General features: G+C 50.7%; 1 protein-coding gene across 1 annotated transcript in view; it reads left to right on the forward strand.

Moving 5' to 3' along the window:
- The first annotated feature begins 3684 nt into the window (after nt 1-3684).
- Nucleotides 3685-23711, forward strand: part of MUC4 (mucin 4, cell surface associated) — a 30795-nt gene continuing 10768 nt past the window's right edge. The window contains 14 exon segments of the mRNA XM_068545658.1: nt 3685-3866; nt 5067-5173; nt 8780-9634; nt 10232-10360; nt 10696-10848; nt 12192-12325; nt 13074-13238; nt 13988-14143; nt 15260-15390; nt 16834-16922; nt 18671-18841; nt 22013-22057; nt 22637-22738; nt 23157-23390. Of these exon segments, the coding sequence (XP_068401759.1) occupies nt 3685-3866; nt 5067-5173; nt 8780-9634; nt 10232-10360; nt 10696-10848; nt 12192-12325; nt 13074-13238; nt 13988-14143; nt 15260-15390; nt 16834-16922; nt 18671-18841; nt 22013-22057; nt 22637-22738; nt 23157-23390 (2653 nt within the window).

Consider the following 23711-nt stretch of genomic DNA (forward strand, 5'->3'; position numbering starts at 1 on the left):
ACAACTACTGAGCCTGTGCTCTAGAGCCACAACTGCTGAAGCCCCGTGCCTAGAGCCCGTGCTCCGCAACAAGAGAAGCCACCGCAATGAGAAGCCCGCACACCGCAATGAGAAACCCACACACCGCAACAAAGAGTAGCACCCGCTTGCTGCAACTACAGAAAAGCCAGCACGCAGCAATGAAGACCCAATGCAGCCAAAAAAAAAGAGAGAGAGCATCCACCCAAAAAACACCCACAATATTCCAGAGAAGAGGGAGTCCTCATAAATTCTCTTGTATTATTCGGTCTACTCCCAAATGCTTTATACTGAATAAACAAAGTTGTTTAAGACAGTACAAGTAGTTGACATGTACTGTCAACAGTACATGTATCTAGTCGTGTCAGACATTCAAATACACAAGTTCATAATATTTCCCTTTCCTTGCTCTTCAAAGAAGGTCCTGATGAGTCAGCAAAATTCTTAGGTATTTGAGATGGGGTACGAGAGAGAAATGAAGGAGGAAAAGAAGATCAGAAGGTTATCACTGGGGGAGAAAACTAAAGGATTTTTAGAAATAGAATTAGGAGACAGGTGAGAAGGAAAACTGAGAAATAAGCACTAGGTTAAGGAAAAGAAAAAGAAGCTATGAAAAAGGCAGAAGGCTACTCATCTCCTTTATCATCTTTGAGAAATGTTTATATAGGATATGCAAAAATTTGAATGTTTTTCATTGAATGAACAGTGTGCGTATTTTAATTAAAACACTGTTCTGAGACTGCAGCTCATGGATCTTGGCTTCCATATAAGCCTTATATGGGGAAGGTAGGAGTATACTGGGCCAGTTTCAATTACCATACCCACAAAATTAATGGTAATGGAGAAAATGTTAGCACAAAGACATTCATTGAAATATTACTTATGACTAGGTGCCACAGTGTTGGTAGAAACCTTAGACATGGTTAAATAATTAATCCTGCAGCCATTTATTCTGAAGCCCTGTGATATAGAGTGATACATGTGCAAAATGATTGTGTTATAAACGTTCCAGCTTCACAGAAGGAACCTTTCTTGTCTCATGAGTCCTTGTATCTTATATTTAAAGGCACTGCCCAAACAAGCACAGCTGGAACTCCATCTGCCACAAATGGACACTACCTGACAAATAGTGTTACTGAGGAAATGTCCCCTTCTAGTATCAGCCACACACCTCTCCCAGCATTGGAAACGTCCACAGTAACAACCTCAACAAAGTCCATTGTATACCAAGCAAAAGGCACATCACATTCTGTTACTAGCGATTTTGCTCCAGTCACTTTGGCAGTCTCAACAACACCTGGAGAGGAGGGAAAAACAAAAGCATCCTCTTCCAGATCCACTACTCAGGAAACATTAGCATCTTCTCAGAGCCAGCAGACTCAGCCCACAGAGACCAGGGAAAATAACCAAACCACCACCATAGCAGCAGGAAGCCAGTCATTCCCTTCATCCAGGTCAGGTAGACATATAAGAAAATGGAGAATTACTCAGGACACATCCCCTTCAGGTGAAACAACCAATTCATCCCCAGCCAGTGTGAGCCACACACCTGCAAAAACATCAGAAATGTTGACAACACCAACCTCAACAGACAGAAATTTCTCCCCATCTAGTGGAAGCAACACATCTCCTAAAACATCAGAGAGGATGACATCACCAGCTTCAACAGACACCAGTGTAGAAAACACAAGAAACACATCACCAAGTGTAACGAAAAATATCACTCCAGTGACCTCAACAGTCTCAAACACAACTGGACTAGAGGAACAATCAACCTTATACTCTTCCACCAATTCTACTGAGGAAACATCAGCATCTTCTCAGGACCACCAGACTCTCAGCATGGAAACCACCAGAGAAACTCAAAGCACCACCATCAAAGATGTGACCACATCAACTCCCTCATCATCCCCAAGTGGACACACTCGTACAGAAGGCACTCCCCGGGAGACATCCTCTTCAGGTGAAACACCCACTTCATCCCAAGGCGGTGTGAGCCGCACACCTGCAACAACATCAGAAATGTTGACAACACCAACCTCAACAGACAGAAATTTCTCCCCATCTAGTGGAAGCAACACATCTCCTACAACATCAGAGGTGATGACATCACCAGCTTCAACAGACACCAGTGTAGAAAGCACAAGGCAAACCTCACCAGCTGTAACAAGAAATATCACTCCAGTAGCCTCAATAGTCTCAACGACAACGGGACTAGGGGAACAATCAACATTAACCTCTTCCACCACTTCTACTGAGGAAACATCAGCATCTTCTCAGGACCACCAGACTCTCAGCATGGAAACCACCAGAGAAACTCAAAGCACCACCATCACAGATGTGACCACATCAACTCCCTCATCATCCCCAAGTGGACACACTCTTACAGAAGGCACTCCCCGGGAGACATCCTCTTCAGGTGAAACACACACTTCATCCCCAGCCGGTGTGAGCAGCACACCTGCAACAACATCAGAAATGTTGACAACACCAACCTCAACAGACAGAAATTTCTCCCCATCTAGTGGGAGCAACACATCTCCTAAAACATCAGAGAGGATGACATCACCAGCTTCAACAGACAGCAGTGTGGAAAACACAAGAAACACATCACCAAGTGTAACGAAAAATATCACTCCAGTGACCTCAACAGTCTCAAACACAACTGGAGTAGAGGAACAATCAACCTTATACTCTTCCACCAATTCTACTGAGGAAACATCAGCGTCTTCTCAGGACCACCAGACTCTCAGCATGGAAACCACCAGAGAAACTCAAAGCACCACCATCACAGATGTGACCACATCAACTCCCTCATCATCCCCAAGTGGACACACTCGTACAGAAGGCACTCCCCGGGAGACATCCTCTTCAGGTGAAACACTCACTTCATCCCCAGCTGGTGTGAGCCGCACACCTGCAACAACATCAGAAATGTTGACAAGACCAACTTCAACAGACAGAAATTTCTCCCCGTTTAGTGGAAGCAACACATCTCCTACAACATCAGAGATGATGACATCACCAGCTTCAACAGACAGCAGTGTAGAAAGCACAAGGCAAACCTCACCAGCTGTAACAAGAAATATCACTCCAGTAGCCTCGATAGTCTCAATGACAACGGGACTAGGGGAACAATCAACCTTACCCTCTTCCACCACTTCTACTGAGGAAACATCAGCATCTTCTCAGGACCACCAGACTCTCAGCATGGAAACCACCAGAGAAATTCAAAACACCACCATCGCAGATGTGATCACATCAACTCCCTCATCATCCCCAAGTGGACACACTCTTACAGAAGGCACTCCCCGGGAGACATCCTCTTCGGGTGAAACACACACTTCATTCCCAGCCAGTGTGAGCCACACACCTGCAACAACATCAGAAATGTTGACAACACCAACCTCAACAGACAGAAATTTCTCCCCATCTAGTGGAAGCAACACATCTCCTAAAACATCAGAGAGGATGACATCACCAGCTTCAACAGACAGCAGTGTGGAAAACACAAGAAACACATCACCAAGTGTAACGAAAAATATCACTCCAGTGACCTCAACAGTCTCAAACACAACTGGAGTAGAGGAACAATCAACCTTATACTCTTCCACCAATTCTACTGAGGAAACATCAGCATCTTCTCAGGACCACCAGACTCTCAGCATGGAAACCACCAGAGAAACTCAAAGCACCACCATCACAGATGTGACCACATCAACTCCCTCATCATCCCCAAGTGGACACACTCGTACAGAAGGCACTCCCCGGGAGACATCCTCTTCAGGTGAAACACTCACTTCATCCCCAGCTGGTGTGAGCCGCACACCTGCAACAACATCAGAAATGTTGACAAGACCAACTTCAACAGACAGAAATTTCTCCCCGTTTAGTGGAAGCAACACATCTCCTACAACATCAGAGATGATGACATCACCAGCTTCAACAGACAGCAGTGTAGAAAGCACAAGGCAAACCTCACCAGCTGTAACAAGAAATATCACTCCAGTAGCCTCGATAGTCTCAATGACAACGGGACTAGGGGAACAATCAACCTTACCCTCTTCCGCCACTTCTACTGAGGAAACATCAGCATCTTCTCAGGACCACCAGACTCTCAGCATGGAAACCACCAGAGAAACTCAAAACACCACCATCGCAGATGTGACCACATCAACTCCCTCATCATCCCCAAGTGGACACACTCGTACAGAAGGCACTCCCCTGGAGACATCCTCTTCAGGTGAAACACACACTTCATCCCCAGCCGGTGTGAGCAGCACACCTGCAACAACATCAGAAATGTTGACAACACCAACCTCAACAGACAGAATTTTCTCCCCATCTAGTGGAAGCAACACATCTCCTACAACATCAGAGAGGATGACATCACCAGCTTCAACAGACAGCAGTGTAGAAAGCACAAGGCAAACCTCACCAGCTGTAACAAGAAATATCACTCCAGTAGCCTCGATAGTCTCAATGACAACGGGACTAGGGGAACAATCAACCTTTCCCTCTTCCGCCACTTCTACTGAGGAAACATCAGCATCTTCTCAGGACCACCAGACTCTCAGCATGGAAACCACCAGAGAAACTCAAAGCACCACCATCACAGATGTGACCACATCAACTCCCTCATCATCCCCAAGTGGACACACTCGTACACAAGGCACTCCCCAGGAGACATCCTCTTCAGGTGAAACACTCACTTCATCCCCAGCTGGTGTGAGCCGCACACCTGCAACAACATCAGAAATGTTGACAAGACCAACCTCAACAGACAGAAATTACTCCCCGTTTAGTGGAAGCAACACATCTCCTACAACATCAGAGAGGATGACATCACCAGCTTCAACAGACAGCAGTGTAGAAAGCACAAGGCAAACCTCACCAGCTGTAACAAGAAATATCACTCCAGTAGCCTCGATAGTCTCAATGACAACTGGACTAGGGGAACAATCAACCTTACCCTCTTCCACCACTTCTACTGAGGAAACATCAGCATCTTCTCAGGACCACCAGACTCTCAGCATGGAAACCACCAGAGAAACTCAAAACACCACCATCGCAGATGTGACCACATCAACTCCCTCATCATCCCCAAGTGGACACACTCTTACAGAAGGCACTCCCCGGGAGACATCCTCGTCACGTGAAACACACACTTCATCCCCAGCCGGTCTGAGCCGCACACCTGCAACAACATCAGAAATGTTGACAAGACCAACCTCAACAGACAGAAATTTCTCCCCATCTAGTGGAAGCAACACATCTCCTACAACATCAGAGAGGATGACATCACCAGCTTCAACAGACAGCAGTGTAGAAAGCACAAGGCAAACCTCACCAGCTGTAACAAGAAATATCACTCCAGTAGCCTCGATAGTCTCAATGACAACGGGACTAGGGGAACAATCAAACTTACCCTCTTCCACCACTTCTACTGAGGAAACATCAGCATCTTCTCAGGACCACCAGACTCTCAGCATGGAAACCACCAGAGAAACTCAAAGCACCACCATCACAGATGTGACCACATCAACTCCCTCATCATCCCCAAGTGGACACATTCTTACAAAAGGCACTCCCCGGGAGACATCCTCTTCAGGTGAAACACCCACTTCATTCCCAGCCAGTGTGAGCCACACACCTGCAACAACATCAGAAATGTTGACAACACCAACCTCAACAGACAGAAATTTCTCCCCATCTAGTGGAAGCAACACATCTCCTACAACATCAGAGAGGATGACATCACCAGCTTCAACAGACAGCAGTGTAGAAAGCACAAGGCAAACCTCACCAGCTGTAACAAGAAATATCACTCCAGTAGCCTCGATAGTCTCAATGACAACGGGACTAGGGGAACAATCAACCTTACCCTCTTCCACCACTTCTACTGAGGAAACATCAGCATCTTCTCAGGACCACCAGACTCTCAGCATGGAAACCACCAGAGAAACTCAAAGCACCACCATCACAGATGTGACCACATCAACTCCCTCATCATCCCCAACTGGACACACTCTTACAGAAGGCACTCCCCAGGAGACATCCTCTTCAGGTGAAACAACCGTTTCTTCCCCAGCCAGGGTGAGCCACACACCTGTGACAGTGTCAGAAATATTGACAGCACGAACCTCAACAGACAGAAGTTTCTCCCCGTCTAGTGGTAGCAACTCATCTCCTACAACATCAGAGAGGATGACATCACCAGCTTCAACAGACAGCAGTGTAGAAAGCACAAGGCAAACCTCACCAGCTGTAACAAGAAATATCACTCCAGTAGCCTCGATAGTCTCAATGACAACTGGACTAGGGGAACAATCAACCTTACCCTCTTCCACCACTTCTACTGAGGAAACATCAGCATCTTCTCAGGGCCACCAGACTCTCAGCATGGAAACCATCAGAGAAACTCAAAGCACCACCATCACAGATGTGACCACATCAACTCCCTCATCATCCCCAAGTGGACACATTCTTACAAAAGGCACTCCCCGGGAGACATCCTCTTCAGGTGAAACACCCACTTCATTCCCAGCCGGTGTGAGCCACACACCTGCAACAACATCAGAAATGTTGACAACACCAACCTCAACAGACAGAAATTTCTCCCCATCTAGTGGAAGCAACACATCTCCTAAAACATCAGAGAGGATGACATCACCAGCTTCAACAGACACCACTGTAGAAAGCACAAGGCAAACCTCACCAGCTGTAACAAGAAATATCACTCCAGTAGCCTCGATAGTCTCAGTGACAACTGGACTAGAGGAACAATCAACCTTACCCTCTTCCACCACTTCTACTGAGGAAACATCAGCATCTCCTCAGGACCACCAGACTCACAGCATGGAAACCACCAGAGAAACTCAAAGCACCACCATCACAGATGTGACCACATCAACTCCCTCATCATCCCCAACTGGACACACTCTTACAGAAGGCACTCCCCAGGAGACATCCTCTTCAGGTGAAACAACCGTTTCTTCCCCAGCCAGGGTGAGCCACACACCTGTGACAGTGTCAGAAATATTGACAGCACGAACCTCAACAGACAGAAGTTTCTCCCCATCTAGTGGAAGCAACTCATCTCCTACAACATCAGAGAGGATGACATCACCGGCTTTAACAGACACCAGTGTAGAAAGCACAAGGCAAACCTCACCAGCTGTAACAAGAAATATCACTCCAGTAGCCTCGATAGTCTCAATGACAACTGGACTAGGGGAACAATCAACCTTACCCTCTTCCACCACTTCTACTGAGGAAACATCAGCATCTTCTCAGGACCACCAGACTCACAGCATGGAAACCACCAGAGAAACTCAAAGCACCACCATCACAGATGTGACCACATCAACTCCCTTATCATCTCCAAGTGGACACACTCTTACAGAAGTCGTTCCCCACGAGACATCCTCTTCAGGTGAAACACTCACTTCATCCCCAGCCAGTGTGAGCCACACACCTGCAACAACATCAGAAATGTTGACAGCACCAACCTCAACAGACAGCACTGTAGGAAACACAGGGAACATATCACTTTCTGTAACTAGAAATTTTACTCTAGTCACTTCAGGAGTCTCAATGACAAATGAAATAGAGGGCCTATCAACATTGTCCTCTTCCAGCATCTCTCCTCAGGAAACATCAGCATCTTCTCAGAACCACCAGACTCAGAGCATGGAGACCACCAGAGAATCCCAAACGAGGACCATCACAACAATGATCACATTAAGTCCTTTATCCTCTCCAAGTCGACACACTCCTATGGAAGTCATTTCTCAGGAGACGTTCACTTCTGGTAGAGCAAGCACATCATCTCCTTCCAATTCCAGCATTATATCTCTCAGAGCAACAGAATTTTTGACAGCACCAACCTCAACAGACACCACTGTAAGAAGCATAATAGACACATCACCTTCTGTAACTAGCAATTTTCCTCCATTCACTTCTAAAGTTTCTACAACACGGCAGTCAGTAGCACAATCAACTCCACTCTCTACCAGTTCTTCAACTCCAGAAACATCTACGGTTTTTCACACCCACCAGAGCAAAGGCGCAGAGACCACGGGGTGGCCCTATACCAGAAGCGCAATCTCTACAGGTGTTTCTCATGAAACAATTACTCCAGGTATAACAACAACAGTCACTTCCTCATCCTTCAGTGACAGCCACACAGCTCAGTCACAAAAAGAACCGTTGTCAACACCAGTAGCTGCCACTACATTAATCGCAGAAAGAACATATACTTCCCCAGCTAGTGCTTCTTGGGTTTCTTCTAAGGTCTCAACAATAGGCGAACAGAAAGAGCCTACCACACACCGCTATCTGAGCACATCTGCTCAGCAAACAACAGCGGCGTTCTCCCAGCCTCATTGGACACAAGGGACAGAGACCACTGGAGGTACTCATGTCAGCAGCACAAGCTCCAATATGACTCAAACCACTGAAATAGTCACATCCACATCTCCTTCATCCATACTAAGTGGACACACATCTCAACAAACTGTAACAGCAGGCCCAACAAGGCAGTCAACACCACTCTCTGCCAGCATCTCTCCTCACGAATCATCAGCTATTTCCCAAATAGGTCCCACTCAAGGCACACAGACTGCACAAGAATCCCAAACCGTGAGTTTATTCTCCCCCGTGATGAACACAATCAAAACAGTCACATCTGCAACTTCTTCATTCAAACCAAGTGGACACTCGCTCTCAGAAAGTGTGCCTCAGGATACGTCCACCACAGGTGAAGTGACAACCTTCATCCCAGCACCTTCCAGGGAGAACCACACAACTCTGGCCACTACCACTACCACAGGACTGTGGACAGCACCAACCTACCCCCACGCCACGCTGGGAACTTCAGGTGGCACATCATTTTCCATAACAAGCACCATTCCTCAGGCCACCTCTGTCGTCTCAACCTCGGGAAGCCAAGGAAGACAATCAACATCCCCTGCTACCAGCGTCTCACTTGACACAACATCAGCCATTTCCCAAACCCATCAGACTCAAGGCACAGCGACCACTGGAGAACCACAAACCAGTACGTTGGCCTCCTTGGTGACGGACACCACCTTGGGGGGCACAGCTCCTGCTTTGTCATCCACAGCAAGCAACCAAATAACTTCAGGAAGTGCTCCCCCAGAAACATCTACCTCAGGTAAGATCAAGAGTTTCTCACCAACTTCCTCCAGGGAAAGCCACCCAACTCTGTCAACGACCAAACTGTCCACTGCAACCAGTCCTGACACTACTCCAGGAACCACAGGACTGGGGTCCGTTATTGTCTCCAGCACCGTTTCAACCATCATCTCTGAGGTCTCAACAACAGGGAGACCTACAGGACAGTCAAGCCCAGCTTCTCCCAGCACCTCTCCTCAGGAAACCTCAGCCATTTCCCAGATGGCTCAGACTCAAAGTACAGGAACCACCAAAGGATCTGAAACTGTCAGTTCAGTCTCCCAGGTGACTGAAACCTTCTCAGCAGTCACATCTCCACCTCCTTCATCCACATCAAATGTACACACATCTCCACAAACTGTTACCCATACACTGTCACCTTCAGGCACCAGCACAACCTTTATCTCAAACCCAGTCAGTGACAGCCACAGGACCCAAACAGCAATGCCAACCATGTCATCTGGGGTAACTGAAGGGACAGCTACAGCCACTTCTATCACCCTGAGTGATGTAGCCTCTCGTTCTCCTTCCACAATTTTGTCCACAAGTGGAGAAGTTCTGACAACAACCCCAGGCTCATTCACCCATGAAAATGCGACTGCTGGGGTCATTCCCCCTGTGGGTTCTGACAATAACTCCTTGACAAATACCACACAAGTCCCTACTTCCTTAGTGGGCGAGTCAAGCACACCCACGTCTGAGCATCTTGCAGCTGTTCAGACAATAGCCTCTACTATGCATCCAATTACAAAGCCAACAGATGTGGTTTCTACAGGTAATCATAACAGTGTAGCTGGATCCACACCGACTTCACCATTTCCACTGACAAGCTACCTTTCGATCAAGACCACTCCTGATACTTCTTCAGCATGTAAGTATTCTAAGAGTCCGTTGCTTACTCCACAGCCATCCACAGACTATTCTGTCTCTGACTCTACTTCTGGTAATATGGGCACAGCTCAGACCATATCGAGTTTCTATACTTCAACCAGTAATTCTTCATTCTCTCAATCAGCCCCTGGCCCTGCAGTCACCTGGAGCTCCACCACCCTATTCACAGGTCACCCCACTCATCTGTCTGTTACCAGCACTTCTCCACCATCCACAGCACCCTTAAGCTCCTCCGTGACGTCTGAGACATCAGGTAGGTGGGGACTCCGGGGTCTTGGTCTCTTACAGTGGCCCAACTGGCTCAGCTCAGCCTCAAGGAGTGCTTGAGAGAGGAAGGTGAGTTAACACTGACAGGCTGGAGGTCAGGTCCACGAGAAGACGGAGTCAGGGGCGGGTATGGTGGGTGACAGGCTCATCATCCCTTCTACCCCAGGAGATAACTGCTTTTCTGCAGGGAGTGATTTGGGTGTGACCAGAAGACAGACAGGTTTCTAGCTGTCTCTCCCAGCTCCTAAAGTCTCTGACTCTCTTTAACTCTGCTATTTTCTCTGTAAAACCCACTCCAGTCTTCTTTCCCTGCCTGCCCAGGAACAATCGTAACCTCACAGAAGACAGACAGTGGGAGAAGCACAGCAACATCTCTACCCTTAACAACCTCCCAGACCCTTACCACGTCCACTGCTGACACTTCCAGAGGCACCCACTCAACAGCTGCCCCAGTCCCTATCAAGCCCGAGAAAGGTGAGTGATTCCATAGAGCTGGAGCCTCTCCACCCTGGGAGGGAGAGGATGGAGTTAGATGTGGAGGTTGTAGCTGTGGCAGCTGGATTGGATCTACCAACGAGGTCCCTCGTGGGTCATTGGGGGAACCAGTTCTGTGGATCTCTCCACTGCCCCACCTGGGCCATTGGAAGTCCAGCTGCTCTCCATACCCCCTTGATAGGGGTGGGTAACTGAGTGCTTAGTCTCAGCCTGCTTGCTCATAGACTGTTGTTTTGAATCAGAAGGGCCTTACAGGGGCAATGCAAGAGCATCAGAGTTGGGTGCTGAGGGCTGGCTTTGCACACGGTGCTGGGCTAGGAGCTGGAGATACAGAAATGATCAAGGCGCTATTTAGCAAGAGACAGAGCTGCTGCCTTAGTAGGTGCCATTAGAAGAATAAGCCCAGGATATTAGGTGCACACACTGGAAGGCCCGAGGGAATGTCAGGGGTGGGGGGTGGGGTCAAGGTGAAGAGGAGGCTTCCTGGAAAGGGTGAATAGGAGCTGGGGTAGCGGAAGTGCCCCAGGCAGGCAGGAGGGCCTGAACGCTGGAATAAAGGCATGGACAGGAAAAGCAGTCCTAGTGTTGCATAGGGAGGAGATCCGTAAAGAATTCGGGGTTACCAGAAGTGAGGGGAAGGGTGTTGAGAAGCAAGGCTGTCATGTGAGGGAATCTTGTAGATAACAGGCACCAGGGAGGACGTGGCGTGATTTACATTTATGAACCGTTCCATGGTGGCTGGGGTGGGAGATGAATTTGCAGGAGGCCAGGAGATCAGTGTAGAGACTGCTGCGGTATTCCAAGCAACACCAGGTGAGGGCTGCCAGTATGGAAAGGAGGAGGCCCATTAGAGAAACGTTTAGGACAAGGTTTCTCAAATTGGAGCCCAAGGACCTCCATGGGGGATCTGATGACAAATTCTACGGGGATTTTAAGTTTATCTAGAGAAATACCATCTTAGGGAACAAGTCTCATTCTGTGAAATGATCTTTCAATTACTCATCTTCACTACATTGGAGGAATTTTGTCTTTTCACCCTTAAAAGAATTTTGAGTACCATAACTGGTACAGAATAATTTGTTGGTATTCTGACAGCAGAATCTGTTTTTCTTCAAACTGGGGAAGGCTGAGCGTACCATTTCATGGGTAAAATGAGGAGATGGGTTGAATGCAAGTGGACAGAGGAGTCCTTGATGGTTCCCACTTAGGGGAACAGGGGACAAGGGTGGAGGAGCAGCTTGGGGACACTCTTGGGGGCCCCTACCAGCCCTGATGACATCAGGGCCTATGAGAACTTCCTGCTCCTCTTTGTACCGGCCCAGGCGTTTCCCTCTTCCCCTACGGGCTGCGTGCCAGAGACCAGGAGTTTGTCAAGAGGACTGTGGACTTCACCTCGCCACTCTTCAAACCCCAGATTGGCTTCCCCCTCGGCTCCTCTCTCCGGGATTCCCTCTACGTGAGTCCCCGACTGCAGCCCAAAGGGCAGGACCCATGACCTGCATTCCGTGGGCCTTGCTTCTCCCTCCAAGCCTCAGAGACATCCCTGTGACCATGACCAACCATGACCATGACCGAGCAGGAGAATGGAAGCAACGCTCGTCAGGCACCTACTGTGTCCCTGCCGCTAGCTCAGTTTGCATGCACCGTCTTTAATGATAGGGCACCAGCTGAGGAAGACAGGGAGCTAGGCAAGGCCTCCCCACCCAGGTGGACAGAAGTGTTGTCACCTCAGTAGAGAGGTGCCGGGGCCCAGTAAGCTCTCCACCGTTTTCACGGGCCCTTTTATTGCGTAGGACGCTCTGCTTGGGAAAATTGACTCTTTGATGCTGTTCACATTTTCTATAATTATTTCCTGGTTCCCTGGTCCAAGTATTGATACTTCATGTCTACCAGAGGAGAGCTGAATGGCAGTCGTGGCCCTCAGTGCGGGGGCTGAGTCAGGACACACTGTGAAAAGGTCTGCCACTGAAGCAGGACAAAACCTACCACCTTAGGAAGGTCTTAGGACGTGAGGAATGGCCTGAGGATGAAGAGTATCTGTGGGAGAACTATGTACAGGGCCTCTCCCAGCAGGCAGGGAGATGGATGAGACCTTCCAGAGGTTGTTGAAATCTCTGAAGTTCTACCCTCACGCATCCCAGGAGCTGACCCAAGGCTGGGATGCTCCCTCCCTGAATGCTAACCAGAAGAACCTTTGTGCTCAGTTCACAGATAATGGCCAGATCATTTTTCCGGAATCAGAGTACCAGATTTTCTCCTACCCCAACCCTCCCCTTAGAGGCTTTACAGCCTGGGATCCTGTGGCCCTGGTGGCTCCATTCTGGGACGATGCTGATTTCTCCAACAGCCGGGGAACCATATTTTACCAGGTGGGCCTTTCAAAGCTCAGCACTCAGGGTCCTGCAGCAGCCAAGGAGAGACAAAGGGCTGTGTGGAGGGCCTTGAAAGTGCTCCAGCTGTCAGAGCCCGGGCTCAGTGTGGGCAGGGACTGAAGCTTAAATATGAGGGCGGGAAGGAAGCAGACTAGGATACAACCACGGGAAGACTGCAGGCGACAGAGATGGGGTACAGCGATCCGTGGTTTGATCTTAGGATGAGGTTGTAGGGGTCCATCCTAACGAGGCTGAATCAAGCAGGGACCCTGCGTGTGCTCCTGGGTGGGGCTTATGATTCCAATCAGTGGGAGCCACCAGCGCAATGAAAGCTACCGCAGGCGAATGTGGATCGTGCCCCTGTCACGGACAAGGCACTGTAGAAGGTCCAAAGGTGAAGAAATGAGTGCCTGTCTTCAAAGAGCCTTCAGCTGGACATAGGGAGGTACAAATGGGCACAGGCGGTTGCACAGTCGGAGCCAGTTTATGCTAAGAGGTGCACAAGTTCAAGTCCAGAAGACTTGGGTTTCTGGGCCTCGACTCTCCACTCCACACACCCCAGGTTTCCCTGTGGCCCGAATTTGGATCTATCTTAAGGTCACAGGCACTAACTGTGAAAATGTAGGCCTGGGAGGGGGAAGGATGGGAGACACAGGTGGACTAAAGTGAGCAGAAAGTGGGGGGTCCCTCAGGAGTATTGAGCTGGGACCCTCATTTCCTTGTCCGTATCTGCCTTCTTTTCCTAGGAATACGAGACTCTCTATGATGAATACAACCTGCTAGTGAGGGAGGTGGAGTCTTGGATTAAAATGTTAACAAACACCCGGAAATACAAAGCCAGGTGGACGCTAAAGGTCACGTGGTTCCATGCCCCCGCCTATCCTGCCTGGGGGACCGTCGGGGTGAGTGGACCAATGGGCACTTCTCTGTGAACCACCTGGAAGTCAGACATCCTAGAATCCTAGGCAGAGCCCACTCTTCTAAACTCATCTCTGACTCAAGGACAGATGGCTGATTATAGCACTCCCCTCCCGGCCCACCTCCCTGCCTCCCCATCCCCAATCCCTCCACCTCCAACGCCCCCCCACCCCCGCCCTGTTTCCTGAGCACTTACCATGTGCCAGGTGTGCCTCAGGGCTTCGCTTACATGACATCACACCAGCCCAGAGCACTGGGTATTAGGAGTTGAAACATGGGACATGAAATTTCTGTTAGTCAGAAGTGGCTGCCTATTGGCAATTTTATATGGCTCAACCTAATATTATTATCCACGTATTAGAGATGAGGAAGATGATGGCTGGAGAGGTTAAGCAACTTGCTCATGGTCACCCAGCTAGCAAATGACAAAGCCAGGCCTGGAACTGAGGTTTTTCTGACTCCGCACTCTGGCTCTCAACCGAAATGCATCCAGTGGAAGGGGGCACACCACAGGCTCTCCTTAATCTTCTCTCTGGGGCCTCACCGCTCGGACGGTCACAAAGTTATTCCTTGTGTCTGGTCTAAAAAGTCACTCACTTCTTCATTGGCTCAACAAGTTCATTGCTTACCTACTTTGTACAAGCCCAGTGCTTGACACCCACCTTCAGAGAACCTCCAGTCTCACCTGCTTGGTCCTCCACGCTATTTAGGGTGAGGGGACGTTGGGACAATATCCTTAAATATCCCAGAGGAAGTTCCTCAGGCCTCTCCCAGCTCTCGAGTGTCTTGGCTAACCTCTCAGGTTGCTGAAGCTTTCTCATACAGACCCTCTTCTAACTGGATTCTAACCCAGAGTCCTTTACCTTCCCTCCCTGGAAAGAAGTCACAAAGAAGGCAAATCCACCATGGCAGGTGCTTTGACAGTTAGGGTGAAATCTCTGCATAATTCCAAACTTGCTTATATTTTAAGCCCATGCCTTTGCTCTGGGTAGGCCAGGAAAAGGTGATGTGGGTGTCGGGTGGCGGGGGAGTGGGATGGGTAGTGGGACATCCCAGATCTCTCACAGGCATCCCTGTGTCTGTCTCCTGCCAACCCCCAGACCAGCACCTACCAGGCCATCCTTTCCACAGACGGGAGCAGGTCCTACGCCTTGTTTCTCTACCAAAGCGGCGGTATGCAGTGGGATGTGACCCGGCGCCCAGGCAACCCCGTCCTGATGGGCTTCTCCAGGTAGGACAGGGAGGGGCTGTCAGCACTGAGCAGATAACTGGAGCCCTGCAGAGCAGGGCTTGCGCTGCACACACACTCCATCCCCCCCAGGACAAGGCAGGATTCCTCCTTGCCAATGCTTCTGACTCACACGGACTCCAGTTCCCACTTCTTGCTGTTTCAGATTAAAAGATCCCTATTCACCCTGCCATTCTCTTCCCTACCCCAATCCCCGTGCACAGTGATAATAATTCCCAGAGTTTTGACTTCTAGGATTTCCACTGACATTAGCTGACCTCTCTTGACTTCTCAAATAACATCACAATAACAGCCAACATTTATTACACCAAGTACTTAATAGGCATTATTTCATTTGACTATCACAACAACCTCATGAAGGAGATACTATTTACTACCCATTCTGCAGGTAAGGAAACTGACGTACAAATAGACAAGTCATTGCCCAGAGTCACAGAGCTGGGAAGTGGCAAAGCAGGAAGTTGAATCCAAAATAGAATGCTGAAATCTGCCTTCCTGACTTCTGATGGGCTGAGAATTAACCTCTCGCCCAGGGGCACCAACAGCTTGTGTGGAGTTAGTGGCAAAGATGGAGAGCAGAGAGATGGATGGCGCGTGGATGCGGGCGTGGGTTCCCAAGGCTGGAGGTGGCTCATTCTCTGACACAACAGTTCTGAACCATGGTGTGTGTGCAATCAGTTGTGAAGGTCACATGTAATTTGTTACTGGTAATTGCTGCAAGGGTTTTTCTCCGAGAGTGTGTTCAGTATCGCCCCTATAATTACATTGCTTTCACTTGCTTTTTGATGTGCCCTGGAGGAGAAAGTAGCGGAATTATCCAACTTAGCTAGGAATTTCACACCTTTCTGAGTGCACCCATGGAAGGTGTCACGCCCATGTGCCTCATCTGTCCTGTGTCAAAGGGGAGAAAGGATCCAGAGTCGCTGCTCTGAGGCGTGCACCCAGAGAGGCTGCGGGTTCTGCTCCAGGGTTCCCTCCTTCCTGGAGCAGCGCTTAAACACCACCCCGGGGTGTGGGGAGAGGGGTGGAGCACCCATTGCCCGGGTCCTCCTAACTCAGAGACTGCTCCTAACCCTCACAACCAACCGTCCCCTACAGCGCCCCCTCTCCAACCCCTAGTTTCTTTCACACCCCTGTCTCAGGACCAGTTTCCTGCACTTCTCCATCTGATGTGGAATAAATTAGGGCCTCCTACCCCTGCCCCATCCGCCTCCTTCCCGCTCCCGCTTAGCGCTGGGAGTCAGTGATTCTGGCTGCCTGGCTGCCCAACTGACTGAATAGCTGACTGACCAGCTGATAACTAATGACTGGCCAGACCGAGTGGGTGACTGGCTGACTGACCGGCCGGATGAATGAGTAACTTGCCTACTGAGGGGAAAGAGTCTGTGTGTGACAGAGGCCAGAGAATCTTTCCTTTGCCTGCAGTGGAGACGGGTATTTCAAAAACAGCCCGTTGACATTCCAGCCAGTGTGGGAGAAGTATCGTCCAGACCAATTCCTGGATTCCAACTCAGGTAAAAGCGCCACCTTATCACACTGGAGGGACTCAAGTCCTCTTCTGTCTCGCACTCCGTGTGACATGACAGTCCTAGAGGGGCAGCTCCCTTGTATCTCCACCGTCCCAAAGGGTGTTTCCAGCACAATCTGACCTCCCACAGGTGGAATCCAGACTTGGCTCTGCCCAGGGAGCAGCGTACCTCCTGCACCCTCATGTAGTACAGAGTCTTCTCCCTGGAATGAGCCAAACCCAGGAGGGCTATGAGAGGGGGCCCAGATCCTGGAAGTGAGGACGGGGGTACAGCAGGAGGTGGGGGACATGAATGAGCAGTTAGGACAATTCTCCAAGTGTCCTGTCCCAGAGCTGGAGTGAGAACCCAGATGAGATCCCTTAATGGATCTACCAAAAAGGAGTTCCAGGGGATCTGACATCTATTCAGTCATCATTTGTTGAGTACCTGCTGTGTGCTGGACACAGTGCTAAGAGCCAGAAGTATGAAAAAAATAAAGACCAACTCTGTTGGTCTCAGAGAGCTCTCACTCTGGTAAGAAGGCCGGTACTTTAGGTCCCATGGGCCTCCTCCATGACTTGTACTGTCTGGTGGCCCCAAAGGGAAAGAAATTACAGTTTCCAAAATGTGACAGAACAAAAGATATTTTAGCATTAGAAATTAGCCATGTAAACTGTGAAGCATAAATCCAGTTCTATTTGTTCTGTGGCAAGAAATTCTGGTAAACAGAAGCTGAGTCAAATCATGAGTGCCATCTTGTGGAGAAAGCTGTCCTATCAGATTAAGTCCCTTCTATCCAGATGCATCTGCTTGTGATGTAGGGGGTGCAATGTGATAGTGCATGTGTGTGTGTTTTGGGGGAGAGTATCTGGTGTGTTTCCCTTGATACCAGGCCATTGTGGAGAAGATACATGAACAGGTAATCATAAACAATGATTATTCTTTTCAAAACCTTATCAAACTGTAGTTATCTTGATAATTTCTTCTTTTGTGTGGGAACAGGATCAAAATCTAATACATTATGTCCTATTGCATTTTTTTGTACTCTGGAGCCCCATTTCTCACTCATGCAGCTGGGGTGGGTGGTAAGTAACTTACAGTTAATTAAAGGTCTATTTAAAGTTCAAACCCCCTTCAGGATTTCTTCTCCCAATTACTTCTCGTTTCCAAGGATGGCATCTGGGCACAGAGGAAGCTTCCTCAGCCTCGTATTGTTGGCGCAAGCGTCTGCTTCACGTGCCAGCTTCCCTGTGGCTCCCCAGCTGGCCCCTGAGCGTCAGCCTCCATCCTGGCTGCTTTGGCCACTGGCATGTCTGTGCAAGTGTCTGAGCATGTGGCTGGTGGCTGGTGGCATCACTCACTGAGATATAGGGTGCATGAGGAGAAACTGGTTTGGGGGGGATTGGCAGGTATTGGAACTTAGAGTAGTAGACATGAGGGTAGAGAATGGGGTGCACTGAAGCCCAGGGCCAGGGTTTGGCTCTGAGTTGGATATAGGTGAGGTCTCCCTGCCCAGCACTTGTCCCAGCGTTTCACCCTAAGATCCAAGCTCTGGGATTTTGAACGTCACATCAAAGGGGCCTTTGGGGAGGAATCCCTGCCAGTCTCATTTGGGTTCATCCCTGGAAGAGCTGTCCAGAGTTGGGGGAGTGACATACAGAGGGAGCATTTATGAGTTTTGCTTGTCCCTAAAGCTAAATCAGAGCTTGTGGCCCCAGGCCCTGGGATAACCCCTTCTTCCTCTGCTCCCCCAGGCCTCCGAGGGCTGCAAATCTACAAGCTACACAAAGAAGAAAAGCCCAACTACCGTCTCCAGTGCCTGCAGTGGTTGAAGAGACAGTCTCAGTGGCCCAGCTGGGGCTGGAACCAGATCTCCTGCCCGTGTTCCTGGAGGCAGGGACTATGGGACTTGAGATTCCAGCCCATCAACATAGGTGACACCTCCTTCCTGTCTCTCGAGGCATCCCCAGTGTCCCCCACAAGCCCACTCCCTCCCTCTGGCCATGCCTGACCTTTCCCTTCCGGGGCACCCTCAGTTCCTCCCTGGAAGCACCCCGACCCCACTGCCGCCACCACCACGGGCATCCTGGGCCTGAGTATGTCTGGGCTTGTTGCAGCCTGGTCGGGCCTTGGCAGCAGGCAGCTGTGCAGCTTCTCCTCCTGGCGAGGGGGCGTGTGCTGCAGCTACGGACCCTGGGGAGAGCTTCTCCAAGGCTGGAGAGTGCAGAGTCCTTGGCAGTTCGGTAAGTGTGTCCATGGAAAACTCAACCCCGCCTTTTCTGGAGCTTTCTGTTCTTCACTGTCAGAGACCAGCTTGGGCTCCACGTCAGCAGTGGGACCCACAGAATGAAGCCTCTTGTCCCCATTTCCTCCCAGCTACTTCCCCTCAATTTCCTGATCTTGTAACATTAGGAAGTTTCCGACATCCCTTCCAGCTGGCATCCTAGGGATTTCTGACTGAGTTCCTCTTGCCCCATCTCCACTTGGCCCATAGCCCCAGCCCAGAGTAGGGACATCTTTCTAGGGAAGGGGAGGGGCCTGGTCTGACCCAGATTAGCAGGCTGTCTGGGGGAAGATGTGGAGTCATTTCCCGCAGAGACCTTCCAAAGGAGCTAGAGAGGACAGGGTTGGGGGCCCAGGGTAAGCATGTGCTCCCCACCTCCTCCCTGCAATCTCAGCAGCCTCCTTAGTCCCCAGACGACCAGCCACAGCCTCCCACTCCCAGCGTTTGGAGAGCGGTGGGACTCAGACTACCCCCTCCAAGAAAGGAAGGACACTGTGCCTGCCCACCAGGGGGCTTTGCTCCACGTGGCTCTGACAAGCCCACAAGGGAGATAGTAACTGGTCAATGGCCTAAGGTCATTAAGCAGGGTGGGATCTGAACTCATGTGGACCTGATTTGCCAACCATGCCCTTGCCGCCCGCATCACCCTGCCCAAACCTCCCAGCTGGGTCCTGCAGGTCCCTCATCTCCCCCAACCTGCTGCTCTTCCCCACAGACCAAGAACTGGAGCCACAGAACTGGTGTTGCCGTTTCAATGACAAGCCCTCCTTCTGCGCCCTGTACCAGCTCAGAAGGCCCCGCGTCAGCTGCGCTGGGTACCAGCCCCCGAGGCCGGGTGAGGCTGCTGGAGCCCAGCCCTGGGGCAGGGCTGAAGTGGAAGATCTGGGGAGGGTTAGCCTCTCGGGGTCTGGACCGGGGCGGCACAAGCTTCCTGGGGCAGCGCTGTGACCACAAGGGAAGGTGGAGGTGTGTGCGGAGTGTGGCAGAGGAGGGACTTCACACACGGCCCTGCGGAGGGGGAGGTGTGGTAGGTGGGGAGGTAATGAGAGGACGTGAGGGGGCACACAAGCACAAGAGGGCTTTCGGGGAGGGTTAAATGCTCCATGAGCACCTCTCCAGGCTGAAGTCTCCCAGGTCTTTCCCTGGTCTGCCCTGCCAACGTGGTACCTCCTTTGTTCCAGCCTGGATGTTTGGGGACCCCCACATCACCACTTTGGATGGTACCAATTACACCTTCAATGGGCTGGGAGACTTCCTGCTGGTCCGGACCCAAGATAGAAACTCCTCCTTCCTGCTGCAGGGCCGCACTGCCCAGACCGGCTCGGCCCAGGCCACCAACTTCATTGCCTTCGCCGCTGAATACAACTCCAGCAGCCTGGACCCCATCACGGTGAGTGGGGCCAGGGCGCTCCCCTCACAGGGAGCCTTTAGTTCAGGGACCTTCAGCTGGAGACTGAGGCCCCGGAGGAGAAAGAGAAGGAAGAAGGGAAGGGAGCAGGAAGGAGGGAGGACGCATCCTGCCAGCGCAGTGGTTCAGATTAGGAGTTTGGGATTAACACACATACACACTACTATGTATAAAATAGATCACCAACAAGGACCTACTATATAGCCCAGGGAGCTATACTCAATATTTTGTAATAACCTATAAGGGAAGAGAATCTGAAGAATTATATATATATATTCTTCATATACATATATGTCTGAATTGCTATGCTGTACACCTGAAACTAACACGATATTGTAGATCAACTATACTTCAATAAAAATAAATAAATAATGGGAAAAAAAAAAAGAAAGAGTCAACCTGGGAGACACAGGATTAGGGTCCTGGCTGTGAGACTGAAGAAACAATTTAACTTCCAGTGCCTCTTTTTCCTTAGAGTAAAATGGGGATATTAATATTACCTACCTCACAGGGCCGTTGTGAGATTTAAAAGCTAATCTATGAAACGTGCCTCGCTCAGAGCCTGGCCCGTGCCAAGCGCCTCACGCATGGTAGCTACATCACCTCGTGGTCACACTCCCCATCACCTTCACCTCCATCCAAGCCCCAGGCTCTGAGCTCTCCGCAGCCTCCTTCCTCAGTTTCTGGGCCCACCTGCAGGTCGGGCTTAGGCCTCTGTCAATTCCCTTCCAGGTTCAATGGCTCCTTAAGCCCGGTGACACAATCCACGTTCTGCTCAACAACCAGACTGTAACATTTGAGACTAACCGTGAAGATGCAATAGGTAGGCTGGGGACAGCCGTCAGCTGCCCTCTCCTGCTACCCTGGGTCAGGATCAGCAGGGTGCCCAGCACCAGGGAGAAGGGAGCTGGGGCGGAGAGGCAGTGGCATCGGGGCAGAGCAGTGTGGTCACCACCCCTGCTGTCCCTCCAGCAGCTGTGCCTGAGCAGTTTCTTCACCAGAGCTGGGCCTTAAACTTTCCCTCCTCACTTCTCTCCTTCCCCTGAGGCTGTGACAGCCTCTCTATGACAGCCCATCCTCAGTCCCCAGGGAGAAGGGGGTGGGGTGGGCTGTGAAGGTGTCCTGTGAGTGTGGTTTGGGGCCACTGGAGTAGGACCCTGCAGGGCATCTCCCAGCTGCTCTTAGTCTCCTCTCTGCATCTTGAAACTTCACTACTGCCAAGTCTTGGGCCTCCAGGGCTCCAACACTGGCTTTTTCCTCATTTGTCTCCCAACATTCCAGGCCAGGAGATGTTCAACACCTCTGGAGTTGTAATGACCCGCAATGGCTCCGTAGTATCAGCCAACTTTGATGGGGCAGTGACTATCTCAGTGATCGCTCTCTCCAACATCCTCCATGCCTCCTGCAGCCTCCCGGAGGAGTATCAGAACCGCACAGAGGGCCTCATGGGTAAGGAGCAGGCAGGAGCCTGCTTCTGCAGTAGGAGCTCAGAACCCCCAGCCTGTAAGCATCTCCACCTCCAGTGGGCCTGTGGACATCACAGGTGGAGTTTCCTTTCTCAGCCTCCTTGGAACAGAGCCCTGAGGGTACAGAGCAGCAGGGAAGGAGGAGGGACCTCTTCAGCTACCTCTGAGGCTCACTTCCCGTCCTCCTGAAGCTCCGGGTCCAGGGCAGCCGAGGGGGCATCGAGGATGGGCTCTGGGGAGCATGGGGCCAGCAGCCACCCTTCCCCTCTCTCCCTCCCTCCCTCCCTCTGGCTTCACACCTTCCCACCCTCCCCCATCCCCCATATTCCCTCCCTTCTTTCCCCACTTCCTCCTTCATTTCCTCCTTCCCTGAAGCAGAGGGGCAGGCTCTGAGGCTATAGTCCTCTCCTGGCCTCCTGGAGGACTGAACCGACAACAGCTGCAACTGAAAGACGCTTCGCAGGCCCCCTACTCCCCACATCTCCATGTGACCTGTTGGAGGCTCCCCAGGGAAGGGGGGGGCCACAGTCCCAGGGTGGCTGACTCCTGCTCTGTCCCTCAGGCTTCTGGAACGGCAACCCAGATGATGACTTCAGGATGCCCAATGGCTCCACCCTTCCCCCAGGGAGCTCCGAGGAGATGCTTTTTCACTATGGAATGGCCTGTGAGTTTGAGCCGCAGGGTCCGCAGGCAGATGGGGTAGGGCCAGGATGAAGGAAGCTGCTGCACCGTCTCCCTCAGGCCTGTGGGGACCAGACCTCTGTCCTCTATGAGAGAGGAGTTGGAAGGAAGAGACCTGAGGATGCTGGTGCCACCTCAGATTTGTCCCCTCCACCCCAGATTTGTCCCCTCCACTTCCGTCCCACCTGCGTCTCTCTACCTGGAAGAGAGGACGAGGAAGTTGGGTGGCCCTCACTCACTAGAGTGGGGACTTCCAGACTCAGAAGCTGGAAGTCACTCTGTCCTTCCACATCCCCCTCCCCCACCCAAACCATATAAAGTAAGGGTAAGGGGTGGACACAGCAGAAATATAGCTGGAGTCCCACCCTGGTGCCACCACCATAGCACCTTGTGTGTTTTAGGGGAAATCAACGGAACAAGCCTTTTTGGCAAGAGGGATGACCATTTGCCTTCCAACTTCACCCCTGTCTTCTTTTCACAACTGTCGGGAAACAAATCTTTGAATGAAAATTTGACCTCCAAGTGTAATGGAGATAAACAATGCATCTACGATGCCCTGGCCACAGGAAACAAAAGCCTTGGACTGTACACTGGGATGCTCTTTAGAAAATACCAGCAGATGAACACCACCCTGAGTAAGTGGTATGAGGCCCAGGGAGGCATGTGCAGAGTTAGGGAGCAGATGAGGTGACCCCCTTCCACGACACTCCTTTAAGCTCCACATTTTTAAAACTTAACAGATTCTTTTGCTCATGTTATTCCTCTGCTCAAACCGTCCCATGATTCCCCAGCCCTGTCCTTATGATAACCTTCAAAGCCCTATCCAATCTGGCCCCATTGCCTCTCCAAACTCTTCTCCTAGGACTTCCCACCTCACTCATTCCACTCCAGCCCCACTGGATTCTTTGTGTTCTTCAAACATGCCAGGCTCACACCCGACTCCGAGACACTGCACG

The sequence above is a fragment of the Eschrichtius robustus genome, chromosome 6, assembly GCF_028021215.1.
Source record: "Eschrichtius robustus isolate mEscRob2 chromosome 6, mEscRob2.pri, whole genome shotgun sequence".
In the NCBI taxonomy this organism is placed as follows: domain Eukaryota; kingdom Metazoa; phylum Chordata; class Mammalia; order Artiodactyla; family Eschrichtiidae; genus Eschrichtius; species Eschrichtius robustus.